This window comes from Strix aluco, chromosome 27 (assembly GCF_031877795.1).
Source record: "Strix aluco isolate bStrAlu1 chromosome 27, bStrAlu1.hap1, whole genome shotgun sequence".
NCBI lineage: Eukaryota > Metazoa > Chordata > Aves > Strigiformes > Strigidae > Strix > Strix aluco.
This window is the reverse complement of record NC_133957.1, coordinates 2332803-2348210: the sequence shown is the minus strand read 5'-3', so window position 1 is coordinate 2348210 and position 15408 is coordinate 2332803. Positions and strand designations below refer to the sequence as shown.

The 15408-nt window shown below is 52.1% G+C and overlaps 1 protein-coding gene across 1 annotated transcript; it reads right to left on the bottom strand.

Annotated features, from left to right (window-relative positions):
- Nucleotides 1-7408: 7408 nt before the first annotated feature.
- AQP5 (aquaporin 5) lies at nt 7409-10847 on the bottom strand. The gene is made up of 4 exons (XM_074807517.1): nt 10470-10847; nt 8887-9051; nt 8537-8620; nt 7409-7594 (listed from the first exon to the last, which is right to left on the bottom strand). The coding sequence occupies exons 1-4, from the start codon at nt 10830-10832 to the stop codon at nt 7409-7411; spliced, it is 798 nt and encodes a 265-aa protein (XP_074663618.1). The 5' UTR covers nt 10833-10847.
- Between the last annotated feature and the right edge of the window lie 4561 nt (nt 10848-15408).

Sequence of the window (15408 nt, the reverse complement as noted above, 5' to 3'; positions counted from 1 at the left end):
CAGGCTTGTGTGTGATTAAATAACCCCTGACTCTTCAGATTTGCAAAAAACCCCGACGAGAGACCTTTCTCTGGCTGTTTGCGATGGCTTTTATTTCACCAGCAATCGTTGGTAACTGGCTGATGAAAGCTGATCGTGCCATAATTCAAAACTTCTTTGCATTCAAATGCAACAATTAATCCTGGGTGTGTTGGTGCAATTAGATGACAAATTATGCCTCAAGATTCACTTGCTTGTTTGTATAGAGAAGCCGTGTTTGCTCAGCCGGGGATGTTTGGCTACAGCTTTCGATCTACCCCAGGGGATGTCAAACGATAAACTTGGGGAGTTGCACCCTGCTGCAGCTGCAGAATTCAGACCCTTTGGCCTCAGCTCCTTCACCTGGAGACTGAAGGTTTGTCTGCTGACTTGCACTGACTGTTTTCAGCAAATTTGAACTGTCTGAGCCCTCCTTTGTCCAAGACATTCATGCCAAATTTATTCTTGTGACGCTTCCAGCCTTTCACAGGAGGATTTGAGTCCCCCAGATTGGGGCAGGGGTTGCCTTGAGACCTACAGCTCCCATGCCCAGGTGGAAAATCTCCCCGCGGTCGTGGGTACCTGTCATGTCCACTCTGGTCTAGTTTTGAGACGGGAGCTGGTGCTAAATAGCAACAGCACAAGCTGAAAACCCAGCAGCTGGTCTGCTGCTGGCTGTTTGGTCCTGATGACCCTGGTGCTGTGGGATGTCTCATTTAGTCTTGGAGGTGCCTTCCTGTGGGTGGGGAAAAGTCTTATTAATGCCACAAAGTGTTGTTTTGCCTGAACCGCTGAAAAGTTGGCTGCTGGAGCAAAGGTGTGTTCTTCAGATGCGTTGCTGTTTCCAGAGGAAAAGGAGTATTTGGGGGTTGAATGATAGAGAAAGGATGAGTAAACTCAAGCGCAGGGTGTCATTCTTGCAGGGATGCTGCCTGCAGAGAGGGAGCGCTGAGCTCTGCTGGTTAATGATGTTCAACTGCGGTTTTTGGCTCGAAACCCAAAGCAAAATCCTAACGCAGACAGTGCGGCAGAAGTGTGGGACAAAGACATATAGATAAAGAGCCTGCTGATGTCACTAGTGCCAGTAGCTGCATATTTACACACTGGACTTAAATGAAGTTTTTATCCACCGATTAACCGTTCTGATGGGATTTCTTTGTGAAACGCCTGTAGATGTTTTCTTATCTACTGGGAACAAAATAAGCTGATAGCATTTTATATCCCTTTCCCTTATGCTGGTGATTGGTGCTGATAACAGCTGTTATAATTCCTATGGACTCTGAGCTCTAAGTGGGGGACAACGGCTCTCAGTGAGAAAGCAATTGGCTGTTTGGATAAGTAGCTTAAATTCCTTATTTTTTAAGAGTGGAGAAAGGGCTCATTTTCTCTAGCTGATGCTGCTTTGGCAGGAAAACAGCTGCTCTGTCACCAGATAAATACAGCTCCTGGGAATAAGGGAAAAATCCCAGCTGCTAAAAGTTGAAAGAATTGTTGGGGAAAGGGAATAGGTTTTTCTTTATTTGTGGCTTTTTTAAAAAGGCAAATTGTGTAGGACATTTTTGATTTTGTTTCCATCCATTTATTTTTTTTTTTCCAGGCTGCACAAGAGGGCATTATATCAACCTGCAGCTGCACCTTGCTTGTGGGCGAAAGAGCTCTTGCTGTCTTGCCAAACAGGATTAATGTCAAGCCAGCAGAGAAGGGACTGTATCCTGGAGGACACATGCCAGAGGATTTGTTTTATTTTGTTGGCTCGTGGTTGCTTTTTAGGGGCTGTTTGAGCTGAACTGGTTCCCAGATCTCATGCCCAGCGCTGCAGTTTTGCTGCATGGGAAGGGGCCTCAAGGAAGTGTCCTCCCTTGGTCCTGTACATCCCGACGCTGGTGGGAGGCAATGAGCTTGGGGACCTCTTGTTTTGGAGTAAACCAGCCCAAATCGTGAGCTTGCACCTCTCCTGGGTGGGAGCTTGGACAGCTCAGAGGCCTCCGCTGGGCTGTGGTTTAACAAAGCCATGTTTAATCCCCTCCTTGCTTGCTAAGTCCTTGCATTCTCCTTGCTCCCAACGGCTGTGCCTGGGAAACCCTCCCGGCTCCAGAGCTGACCTTTCCCAACAAAGCACCTTTGTCAGACCGACCTCAGGGCTGCAGGATTGCTTTTTTATTTTCCTTTCTTTACTTATTACTCTTTTTTTTTTTTATTGATGTCACCACCCAGCAGCACAAGGATCCATTATGTGAGCCGCCGTTGGACTTTGCTTGTTTACAGGAGGGTGATTAAGAACAAACGGGCAGCGGCGGGCTGTATCCTGGAAAGCGGAGGCCAAAAGTCTGAGCAAGAGGAAACTTGGCAGCAGAAATACAGCCCTGATCCAGCCAGTGCTGAGCCTGTGGTCCCCACACGCTGGGGCGGGAGGGAATTTTGTCTTCACATGGGGTGCTGTGGGTGAGCTTTGGGGAAGGGGGGGTGGAAGCAAGAGTGGGTTTTTTCCCCTCAGATGGATCTGTTCTGGTGAGGGTGTTCCTGGTCCCTTCTGTTCTCCATGGAGCATCCCAGCAGAGGGCAGCAAGAGATGCCCTGGGCACCCATTGCTCTCCCATGGGTGCTGCTCTAGAGCACCCATGCTTGGCGCCAGGGCAGGCCAACCCCTGTCCCCTCCTGGTCCCCCACCTTGGGGCACCTGCTAATAACTCCAAACTCTGTTGGGCTTTAAAGAGGCATTTTTGGGGCTGTAGGAGAGTGTTGAGGTGGGAACAGACACACCAGGCAGATCTACTCCTGCCCACCCTGGTCTCTGGACACCTCCTGCCCTTCTTCTCTTTAATGGCATGGTTTATTTAGGGGCAACGCTCACCTTACCCTGTATTTCTATGTATCACGGTGCTGCATCTCCCCACATCTGCCCATGCACACAGCAGGATCGTGGTGCGCTGCAGCGATGCTGACACAAGGACCAAGCAGGACCCTGGCGGCTTCACACTCACGTGAGCACGGCAGCTTGTCCCCAGGGTGCCGGTGGGTGCCGAAGCCTGACCAATGTGCTGCTGCATTCAACCCCGAATCAAGCGTGATATGAGCCAGCGAGCAAAATACAAATTACAGCAGCTGATCTTCAGGCGGAGGCTGCATTACCTGGCTGGGGTGATGCCTTTCAACAACAGGAAGGGTGGCTGTTGGCCCTCAGTGGCTGTGTGAGCTGTTTCCTGGCTCGTAACGAATCGGTACCACAACAACTATAGGCTGGGCAGAGGCTGAGTAGGAGGGGGAAGACTCGGTGCTTGTGCTCAAGAGGAGGTGGGTGCTGACAGTCTGTACCATGACTAATGCCAACACCCAGGCCAGCCTCTGCCATGTCTCTGCACGGAGGTTTCTCCTCTGTCGGCAGCATCGCTGCCCGTCAGCCCTGGGTGATGCACCGGAGAGTTCTTTATCTGCCAGCCTTCATCTCCCAGCTCAGTGCGGAGCGATCTGCAGAGGGAGGGTGGCTCTATGTTGGCTTCTTTGTGCCTCACCTTGTTCCTGAGTTGGTCCCTGGCTGCTTGGGACTCCAGCAACGTGGCGGAAGACCTCCTGGAGGGGGGTTTGCTTCCCTGTGCTGCGTGGACTGTCCAGCAGCACTTGATGGGCTGCAGTACCCCTCTGCAAAGCTTTTCCATCTTCCCTGGTGTCTGCCTGGGTTTCTTTTTCATCTCTCATCCTGTTTTCAACAAGCAGGAGTGAGGACTGCCCTGCGTTGTTCTGCAGGTGAAACCACCCTCATGCTTTTCACGTGAAGTCAGAAACTGCGGCTTTAAGCGAAGCACAGGGCTGCAAAACAGTCCGAGCTGGTGGAAGGGATGCGCTGCCAAACTGTGGAGCATTACCCCTTCTGGCTCAGGGGCAGGGTGATGGAGAGAGCTGGGGCTGACCCTCTGCAAGGGGCTGAAGCAAAGAGGCACCTGCAACCTATTAAAATTTTTTTAATTGAGATATTGCCACTGGGTCTTGCTTCTCCTCAGCACCTGGTTCCTTTCCGTGTCTCTCCTGTGGCCCAGCAAGGTTGTGTTTCAGGGACTTTAAATGACACACAAACAGGGCTGCTAGAGGCCTTCCTTAAGTAGACTGAAAGCCCTTTGATGTGTAAAAAGATATAAGGTTTCTAGATTGTTACAACATGTGAAAATAGTTGGGTTTTTCCTCCCTGCCCGAAAAAATTATAGAAAATTTTAAAGCTGTGCAGTAATTATCTGCTAATGGAAAAGGTACTCAAGAACGAGAAATAGCCCGTGAAATCCTCTTAGTGCAAAGTAATTGCTAGCAGGCGTGTTTAGGAAATAACTGCATCCATTCCCCTCTTCTTAATTATGGCAAATACGTACAAAAATGGTACGTTGAAGTGCTTCGGTGTAAGTTTCACCTGGTGATGTACCTCTAAAATAGGAAAAAAAAAAAAAAATAGCTGGTAACACAAAGCACCAATATAGTTCACTTGTTTATAACCGAAATGGTGTGGCTCTGCGGGGCCGTAGGCGGTGGCGTGGGTGTATGGGGTGGAGGTGTGCCGGGATGCTGCTTCTGAAATGGAAACTCCTGTTTCTGGGGAGAAGCTGGGAAAACAAGAGTGGTAGAGCTGTGGCTGCGTTATTGTGTGTTACAGGTAAATCTGGTTTGAACACGCAGGGATTATACCAGCCCTTGCTGTGTCTGCTGAAATAAAGGTATTTTTTTCTGTGAAATGGCTATTTCTGAGGGAGTGTCGCTCCCGCTGACCACCAGCCTTTCAATCTCATTAAAAATGGGGCTGAAGAAGCTCGAATGTTTTATCAAAAAAAAAAATATTTATTTGTTTTTAAGCGCTGCTGTTCCCATTTCTGGGCGAGTGAGAACAGGCAGCAGGACCTCAGGGTTTCCCAGCCACGACCCAGGCTCTGTCCCGGCGCTTGCTGGATGCCAGGGTTTGGTCTGGATTAAACGCAGCCTCTCTGCCTTGACTAAACGCAACAGGGACCAGGGAGAAGCCGCGTGGGGAAGGTGTGCTGGGGCTCGTGCTGAGCACCAGACCTCTGCACCGCGTAGGGATGCTGCTGCCTTCACCGGGATCTTCACCCCGTGATTTAGGGTCTGCCCCTGCCTGTGCACAGGGCAAGGGGTTAATTGCTTGTGCCCCCCAGCCCTGTGTGGGACCATCCTGCCCGTGTTTTCGAGCCAGGCCCTGGGTGCTTTTTGTGCTGACGCAAAGCTGCTGCCGCAGGATCCTCTGATTCATCCCCACGGAGGGCTCACACCCAGGCTGGGTTTCTTCTCCTGGTTGTTGATCACGCTGGCAGCGCTGGTGTGGGCTGGGCCCCTCCGTGGGGTGCTGTGGTGGCCCCCGATTCCCACCACGGGCTGGGGTGTGGGGTATGCCAGGCCTCCTGCATCCCTCCTCCGGTGTTAGGGTGGATGGAGCGAGGGGGATGCCCAGGATTCCCCGCTCTGGGGTGGTCCCTGAACGCACCCTTTGGGTGCATCTTCAGGGTCTAGGGGTGCAGTGGAAGGAGACCGTGGGATGCAGCTTTTAGGAATGCTGACCTGCCCCAGCCCTGTGTCTCACTGTGAGTTGCTCAGATGTCCCGGGATCTGGAAGTGCTTTAATTTTTCCCTGGGGCTGGTGTCTGTAAAGCATCTCCCATGTCCCGCGTGACCATGCTGCCCTTTCCCAATGAGAAAGGGGCTTAATATTCTTCCCCCTTACGAAAGAGGAAACTGAGGCACAAAAGGGTCGTAGATCTTGGCCCATCCTTGAGGAGGGGTGAGGTGAGAGGGTTAATACAGGGTGCAGGCTTGCATTTTTAGCTTCTGAGCTCTGCTGCTGATCTGTGGGACCAAACTAAGGGCTCTTCCATCTCCTTTTCTTCTCCTGCTTGTTACCAAACTCTTCTGTTGAGAACTGGGGGGACAAAGGGAAATGAGGGACAAGGGTCTACTGCTGCCCAGGCTCGTGCAGTGCCACAGCCTGGACTACAAATCTGTTTGGGCTTGCTAAAATATAGGTGATGCCTCCTATCCTCCCTGGCACTGCCATGCAAAGGCGGCATAACCTGTCTGATTGGGATTGAGCTGCCTCTAGGATCAGGGAGCTCCCAGGCAAGCGTCTCCCACCTCCCTGGGGGTCTGAGCTCAGTGGAAACCTCATCTTTGCACCAAGAAGAGGGACTGTGATGGTGGAGTTTTGCACAAGGTGGGAGGGACTGCTGGGACGGTGCCAGCGCACAGTGTCCCCATGCCCAGGTCAGGAGCGAGATGCTTTGGCAGAGGGTTGTGGCAGAACTGGAAGAGCAAGGCTCCAGCAAAGGTCAGGGTGAAGGTGTGGGTTTGGCAGCTGGTGAGGGGGCTGGGGACCGTTGTGGGTCAAGTTTTGAGGGCACCCATGGAGCTGTCTGGGAGAACTGGTATGGCAGAAAGCTGTGCCCGAGTCAAACCGGCACAGTGCGTGAAAGATTGCTGCTGGCTCCTCCCAGCTCCTGTCAGCCCCAGAGATGGGCTTCAAACCGCCCTGGACCTAGCACCCGGGCATAAGGCACCTCCTGCTGCCCCCACTCCAACACTAGTGCCCATTTATCCCTCTCAGGACTAATGACTATCATCTGCCAAACCACCTGCTCGTGGTGCCAGCTGCCACAGGATTTGGGTCCAAGCTCTTGCCCTGGCTCTCTGGGACAGCTTTGCACCCAGCTTAATCCATTTTTGCTCCTAAAATTTGATACCTGAGCTGATTTGCACCCATGACTCTCTTAAAATTTCCTTTATTCACAATAAATAATAAACTATATTACAAAGATCTCAACACAAAATCCAAAAATCACGTTCTTTCTGCAGCCACAAATAAATAGGACTCACCAGCACCAGCTAATGCATGAAAGAGCATCTATGAGCAGCGTGGGCCCGTGGCAGGGAGGAAGCAGGGGATTTTGCTGCGCTTACCTGCCCAAGGCGGTCATTCTTCTTTGCTGGTATCCACAGGGTATTTCCACCCCCTGGGCCATCGGACACAGGGGCGAAATCCTGTGTGCACCAGAACGTGCAGTCTCAGGCCTCTGAAAATTGTGTAAAACTTGCACCTAGGAGGGCAGGGATGCAGCCGAGTGGGTGTAAAACCACTTCTGAGAGGCTGCCCTGGGCTGAGACTCCTTTGCTGGGCTTAGCTGGCTGCAGTTAAGCTAGGAGAGGTTCTAGTGCTCACACTCATGTAGAGGGATTATATACACAGAGACTGCAATACTCCTTTCTTTAGTCACAGATGGTCTTTGAGTTATAAGACTTTTGTTTAAGAGTCTACTGTAGCTGGATGTGTTCATTGCCTGGCTTTGGTGCACACATGAGCCCATGTGTGGGGCTTCCTCCCCTCCTTTCGCTTGTTTTTTTCCAACTGTTCCTATGGTGGGGTCAACTCCATGGACTTCTTTCTCTCCTCTCTCTGCTCTTCCCACTCCTCCTCTGACTCGTAGGTGCCCTTGACAATGGCAACCCTATCTGACATGTTCATGCAGTAGGGGACGAGGATGTAGAAGTAGAGCAGAGCAGCCAAGCAAGCCCCGAGGATGGGTCCAACCCAGAACACCTAGAAAGCAACAAGGGAGAGAGTGAGAGCAAGTTGTGGAGGCTGGTGCACCAGGTCCAGCCATCACACCAGCATCCCTCGCTGCTCCACATCTCCTAGCCCATGGAGAGATACAAATACCCATTCCAGTAGACTTCTTGGGCTGAAATCCCCTCAACCTTTCCCTGCTGAAGATGTCAAGCGTCAGTCTCAGACCAGTCGGGAGCGGGGAGACGCGCTGAGTAATGACAAACTTTTGCCAGTTTGTTGAAGGGGGGGCATTGCCAAGAGCAAATGCCGCCGCGCTGTGTGCCAGCTCCCAATTTATTACCACTTGTTTACATAGGTTCGTTTTTACTTCTACATCCTACTGACCTTCAGGTTTTATCTGTTTACTGCTCACACGCTCACCGCGCGCTCTGCAGGTGGTGTTCTGACCTGCTGTTTCTGGCGCTCCAACACGATGTTCCCTAATGTTGCCTCAGTCATCCACAATCGTTCTTCTAACCTCAAGGTCAGTTTACATTTTGCCAACTACCAGTTCTTAATTCCCACAATCGAGCTCTTTATGAGTGCAGAGATGTGGTGAGCTCGAAAGGAGACACCAGGGCTGCTCTGCAAGGCTGAGTCAGATCTTGCAGGCAGCGCTGGGCGAGTGGAAAGCCTAAGCTGGGCTACTCTGTGGGTTTTATTGACCTCAGATGATGCCCTAGCTCCGAGTGCGCCGTCGCATGGGGGCTTTATGCTTGTCCCCTTGCTGGCTCTGTGCTATGGGGATAACCAGTTCCCCATGCGTCAAGGGGAACAGCCTCTCTTGTTCTCCAGCCCCCTTTATCCTTTTAGGCCTGGGATGGACTCTGAAACACCCAGCCCTGTAATCCCCAAGGCAGTCGCTGCCCTCTCCCCTTGCTGCCTGCATCTGGCCCATCGGCCAGCCCATCCCAGCACGCTGCTGATGCTCACCCAATGTGCTGGGCTGAACCTCCTCACGATGACCGCAGGCCCAAAGGACCGGGCTGGATTCATGGAGCAGCCGGTGAAGTAGATCTGTCAGTGTGGAAAGGAGACCAGGTTAAGCATCATGGTGCTCAGCAGTCACAAGCAACTTTTCAGAAGCAGGGACCGAAATGGCCCCGATGCCGTCTCTCTTGCAGAGGGGTGGAGATTCCCCCATCATGATGGTCAGGGAGCCCAGATATGTCCCATGTTGGCTCTCCCGTTGCAGCTCCCTCTGGGACCAACCACACGAGAGTATTTTGGGGAGCCCTTCCCCAGTGGGACCCTCTGCCCTGTTCTCCTGCCTGGACACTCACCCCCACCAAGTGGCCTACAGCGACAGAGAGGCCAATGGACAGTGCCGGGGAGCCCACGTTGCCGTTCCTTCGGTTATCCGTGGACGCAAAGATGCATGCAGCCAGCTGGAAGGTGAGGATGATCTCCACCACAAGGGCCTGGCCCGGGGTCGTGTTGTTGTTGAGCTGTGAACCATTGAGAGTGACAATAATTAACCATTCCTGGGGCTCGGCATCACCAGGAGGGCTCTTAGGTGCTTTGCTGGTGGATTTGGGTTGGCAAAGCCACATACAAGAAGCACCCCCATGTCCCCTGACCAGTCTTGGGGCACAAGGCGCTGTGGAGGCCACTGCTTGGGTTCACTGCTCCTTTCCCTGGAAGGGAAGAAATTATCTTTCTTTCTGCTTAATGCTCCAAAATCTGTCTCTCTCCTAAGCCTCCCTCCTTGGGACTGTCCACATCTTTCTCCACTTGCTTGTCTCCCAACACTCAACGCTTTCCCACCAAATCCCACACTGATTTGTCCCTTTTTCCCTGAATTTCTTTCCCTCTTGATCCTTGCGAGCTGTCGTATCCTGACTCTTCTCCCCTCCGCTTTGTGAAGCCCCTCCCCAAGAGGCTGGAGAGCAGCTGGTAGCAACCATGGAAGCACCTGGGATGAAGGATGAGGGTTTGGATGAAGGTTGGGGTGCAGTCATGGGGGGTAAAATGGGGTGTTGTTGCCCCAGTGCCTCTGCACTAACCACTGGGGACTGTCAGATGGACTCGTCCCCACTGGGCATGGGAAGGGCAAAGTGACCCAAACTGTCACAGTTTGGTTTTTGGCTAAAGATGACTGGTTTGGGATGTGCAGCATGTGGGAGCGTGGAGCATTGCAGCACCCCATCCTAGTGATCGAATCCTCTGCAACGTGTCTGTGCTGCTCCAAGGGGTCCAGACCTGGCCACGGTTGGAGCAGCAGCCCCACCACTCCCATTTCAGGTGGTTTCCCAGCACTGCCCCAAGGGTTTGAGACACGCTCCTCATCCCTGCTTATCTCAGAGGGTCCCACTGTCTCCCCTCCTCCTCCAAGAGCAGCCCCTGCTGCTCACAGCCTCTCCACACCCTCTGTGCGTTGCTCCTTCTTTAGCTCTTTTCCACCACCTCTCCAACCACCTCCGTTTCCCAGCTCCCCCAGCACACTGGTTACAGTGGGCTTCTGCTCCCCCTGCTCATACTGGTTTGACTGGGCTCTGCTCCCTGCCCTCCCCCCTCCGTCCTGGCGCAGCTCCTATCCCGGCGCTAATCTCCAGGTGGAGAGGCTGCAGTCAAGAACATCTCAATGGTGCGGGTGACTCACTCAGGCCCTTAGGATAAAGGAAGCGCTTATTAAAGGAAAAAAACCCCATGCATTCATTACCCCACACAATAAAGCTGTCATGTCAATGCTCTGCTGGCTAGCTAGTGTTTGCTCCTATCCCATTCCCATCGCTCTGCGCACGCAGGACAATGTGCCGAGATCAATGGATTTGGCTCTCCGGGTTGGTGCCGGCACCAGCTCCGCGCTCAGAAGGAAAGGAAAGCCCACACGGCAAGGGAACGACCTCCAGGTAGGGACACTTACCGCGTTGATGGCCAGGTTGCCACGTGTATTGACCGGTGTCACGCCGTACAGGATGCCAGCCCCGGCGATGGCCCCGACGAGTTGGGCGATCACGTAGAAAAGCGTCCGGAGGAAGGAGATCTGGTTCCCGACAAAGAAGGCGATGGTCACCGCCGGGTTGATGTGGGCGCCGCTGATGTGGCCAAACGCCTGCACCAACGTACCGATGGCCAGGCCAAACGCCAGCGAGATCTGAAGGATGCTGGGGAGGGCGGACGGCCACTTTAGGGCTGAGCCGAGGCCGATGAAGACAAAGATGAGTGTGGAGATAAACTCGACAAAGACGGATCGAGCAAAGGCCAGGGTTAATATTTCCTTCTTCATGGTGGGAGCAGGTGGATGGCAGCTAGGAAGGAAGAAAGTTTAGGTTTCCTCTGTCTCCAGGCTCTTGTCTGCACCCAATTGTAGGGCCATACCTATCTATATATGCAAGAGCAGCAGGGAGCTGTGTTACAAGGCGGTGGGTGGAGCCAGGGAATTAGCCAGTCCTCCCAAATTATCATGTGAAACTGGAAAAGTTTCCATCTGAAAATAACTTCGGAGCCTCTTGGTGAACCAGTGACTCAGATATTGGTGGCATTTCTTTCTCCTTCCCTCTGCAAACAAAGAGCCCCTATAGGGTGTCTCTGTGGTCGTTAGATAACGCGGTTGCATAACGAAGCTCTGCTCCCTCCTCTGCTTTTCCCTTTTACTACCTCTCGCCAGGTTCTGGGTGTTTCATTATCAGAGGTGTAGTTAATATTCCCCTCCTCCGTGTGCTTGCAGGCTGGAGAGGACTGTATTTTTGTTTGAAAAGTCTTGTTGCCAGTGTTGGGCTGGAGGAGCTCTCCTGGGGCAGGGCTCCCCGCGCATTCCATTTACACGGGATGTTGAAACGTAAAGCAAAGTTAAGCACCTGAAGCTGCTCCCAGGCTGTCAAGACAGCTCAACTCCAGGAAACAAGTGGCTTGCGACTGTCCTGGGAGCAGAGCAGGGTTTGGGGGACGCTTTGCCTAGCCGGGAAGCCATAGACAAGCTGGGGCTTCCTCGGGGTGCCTGGATGGAGGCTGAATGGGGGTGGTGTGGCTCGGATAAAGAGGGCGGCTTGCTGCAGAGCCTGACTGTGGACCTCTTTGCTGCCTTTCTGCTTTGCTGCTCCTTACAGAGCATCGGGTGTGGGTTTTGCCAGTGTGTGACTTGGCTGTTGGGGGTGCTGGCTGCCTGTATCTGGGGAGGGTGTATCCTACCCCTGTCATCTTGGGCCCTTTTCTTTCCTTTTTGCCTTTCAAGCTATTGCTCAACAAGGCCAATGATTTTGCTCTTAGGAACGTCAGCATAAAGCCACAGGCTTTGCACGGACACAGGCCATGTTTACACGACTCCTTTCATGTTCCTGTGCTGCTGCCCCCCATCCTAAATCTGTCCAGCTGCAAATCCTTGGCTGGCAGGGAGTGGAGGGGGGGAGGCTTTCAGTGCTGTGCAACACGGAGCTGTTGGGGACTGAGGTTTTGGGGAAAAAAAAGGCTCCAGTGACACTTAACAATGAATTCTTGGTTCCCTCATAGTCCTTGCAGCCTTGTGCCAGGAGCTGTTTTTCTTTTTTAAATGGGTTTGGGTGCCAGATCTGCTCTCCTTGCTTGGTTGATCGCATCTCACCTTTCTCAAGCGATGCCATCTCTCTGTGCCTAACGCAGCGAGCCCAGGCTGAGATTATCCGTGGCTGCCACGCGCCTCTGCAGAAGCGGTCACACTCCGGCACGTGCTGAGCGAAGCTCTACATGCAGGAGATTGGTAAAATGATTTAAATCCCTCTTTAAAGTTAAAAAGCACTAAAAAGTTGCATTCGCTGCTGCCTTCTGCTGGGTGCAGTCAGACCTGCACACATCCTGTGGGCTCAAGAGCTGGGAGGGATTCCTCTTCAGAGCAAGAAGAGGGGACTTCTTCCTCCAGAGCCGAAAATAAATGAGCCTTTCTCCTCCAGCCGTACCCAAAGTCCTGAGCTCAGCAAACAGACCCAGAGAGTCTCAAGGGACTGAGGATCCATTACAGCATTAATTCCTCATAATGGTTTTCTCCTGGTTCTGCTGATCCTGGGGAAGATTGCAGAGTTAAAGACCAGATCTGTTATCCTAGAAACACCTGGTCCGTTGGCGTGTTTTGGTGAAAGTTTTGCAAGCTGGTATTTCAAGACACCCTGGCCAGATTCCAGCTGGAGTAATTGCTTGCCACTTCCCTTCAGCCCTGTCTGTGGCTCCAGCTGGATAAAATGCATCTTGTTTCCATCCTCCAAACCCTTTCGTAATGTGCCTGCCACAGATCTACCTTGGAGGTGGCTGCGTTTTGCTGGCAGCTTCTCCGCCACACGCCTCGCTTTAGCTAAAAAGCCAGAAGATGCTCTCCCAGGTTCCCAGCTGTGGATAGTAACCTCCTAGCAAAATCCTCCAGCTGACTAGGAGACGTAATCAAATATGGCTGGAAATGATGGGGAAAACTTCCAGAGAGAAACAAGATGTTTCTCTAACAACACGCCATGCAAAACCTATTTTCCTGAGGCTGTTTGCTGGACTTTGCTCACTGGGGCATTCCTGCTTGGCTTCTCTGATGTCTAACCGTGTTGAGCCGGCATTGGGAAGGCTCCTTGTCCTCTCCCCAGCTGCATGCCCTCCAAGGAGCTTGTATGAACTGAAAGTGCCTTTGATGTGTCAAATTTAATTGAATTGGGCAAGATGTTGAGAAGGCATTACGCAGGTCATGCTGACAGACACCACCTACATGGTGGGGTCACGCACGCCTTGTTTCACCCCTAGGCTTTTGGAGGAAAGAAGACGAGGAGGCTTTTTGCAAGGAGGACAGGTTTAGCTGTCTAACTCCTCCTCCTCCTTCTCCTCACTGGCATTGGGCAGACAAACAACACAACCCCAAAATCGTCTACATCTACCACTCAGTTGTGGGGCCACAGGACTTGGGGACGAAGTGCTGGAGGGCGAGAGGGACCCGAGCCCACTGCTGGGTTGGGGTGCAGGGTGCCCAGGTGGGAGGAAGGCAGCTGGTGCCTCATCCTTGCCCGGGGCCCTCCTGAGGCCCTGCCTCACCCACAGAGGCGTGTGTGTTATTAACTGAATACGTGTGTCGGTCCCTGTCGTCCCCAGTTTGCTGATTTCATTTTCTGAGCCCGCACGGGGCTGCTATTCATTTGTCATTTCCATGGCAGCCCAGGTTTCTGATGAGTTCAACTTCAAGTTGGACCTCAAAGCCTGGCAGATGGTATTGCAGGTGGCCAAATTCAGATTATAAATGCTGCTGAGACCCAGACCAGCTTGGCTTTTGTTTTTTCCCCCTCATCTGGCTCTGTATGTCAACCAAGGACCTTAAAACTGGCATAAGAGTACAAGCAGGAATAATAATAGTAACAGAAGACAACTATTTCCACTGGAATCTGTGATTAGTTGGGATTAGATGACCAGAGGAGAAAGTTTGGTTTAGTTTGTTTTTAAGAGAAAGGGTGTTTCTTGCTGGCTCAGCTTTGGGAGTTTGCAGGAAGCCATTGATGGGGAAAAAAAATAATATGCACTGGGAATTAAAAGTAGAGCAAGAAGTAGCAAACTTTCCCTTCCTCGTCCTCAGTTCCTGCTGCTTGCCGTGGTGGTAGGGAAAGTGGTGGGATTAGTGCAAAGCCTCATCACTTTCTAGCCCAACCTGATGTCTCTGTACAGGTGTTTCAGACAGGGCTTTCAAGGATTTCTCTTATCTAACCCACCATCTGCTTGGTCTCTGTAAAGGCAAGGGATTACTCTGCTGGCCTGAGGCTGATGGTGTTTCCACCTTCTCCTGCCCTGGAGCAACGAGGCTTTTGCTTCCCCTAGTAACCTGACCCAGCTTTGGAGCAAACACCCCCACAAGACTGAGTCTGGCTTTGAGGCTGTCTCCATGTCCCTCACTGCCATGCCACTGCTTTGACATGAGGCCAGTCCTGACGTTGTCCTCCGGCCCTTGGTGGCTGCTGTGCTGAGCTGGGTGGTCACAGTGACCTTGTAACCTGTGAGCCTGTAAACAGGGATGATGCCATTTAACGCTGAATAGTGTTAATGCTTAATAACAGCATTGCTCTGCTCTTCGCTTAGAAGCTACTTGATGGTCTCTAAGGCATACAAGTGGATGCAAATGCTTTGGGGCTGGCCTGCGATGGAAATGCCAGCATCCTTAATAATTAAATTGCATTGAAATCATCATTAAATCGTCACATGGGGATAATAATGTGTATCAGGGAAAGCAAAGGGCTGGTTAGAAAAATAGGCCTGTACGAGATCACACAGCGAGAAGAAAGCTGGGCTTGAAACCCTGACGTCCTGATTTTCAGGTCGAGCCCTTTCCAGCAAAGCCACCTGCATGACGGACATTAAGAGGCTGCGTTGCTGCTCATCTAGATAAATACTTTGAATTCTTATGGGCGAGCAGCCGTTTATCCCTGTCCTCAGGATTCAGACAGAGCTGTGTTTGGGGCAGTGGTGTTTTTCCTCTTGAAATGTGTTTGCTGTAGAAATGTCTTCTTCGCCCATGCAGTCTCCTTTCAGGATTGCGAGGAGCACGCTTGGGAATAAGAGCTGAACTGATGTGGGGAGAGACCTGCCACCGGGAATCTCCCCTCTTCGCCTCAGCAATGCTGTTCTGCTGCACGTGCTGCTGGGACGGGGAGGCATGGAGCTGGCTGGAGAGCGGGGGCCAGCTCTGGGGTGGAGGTGGTTGAGTTGCATCGAGGCAGAGGGAAACTGAAAGCACAACCAGGCTCCAAAGCACCTATAAATGCTCTAAATAACATAACAGAGAGGAATCTGGAAACTCTTAAAAGCTGAAATTCTCACATAATCACCTGGCTTCAAAAGCCCAAGACTTTGTAAAGTAAAATATTGGTGATAATATGTGG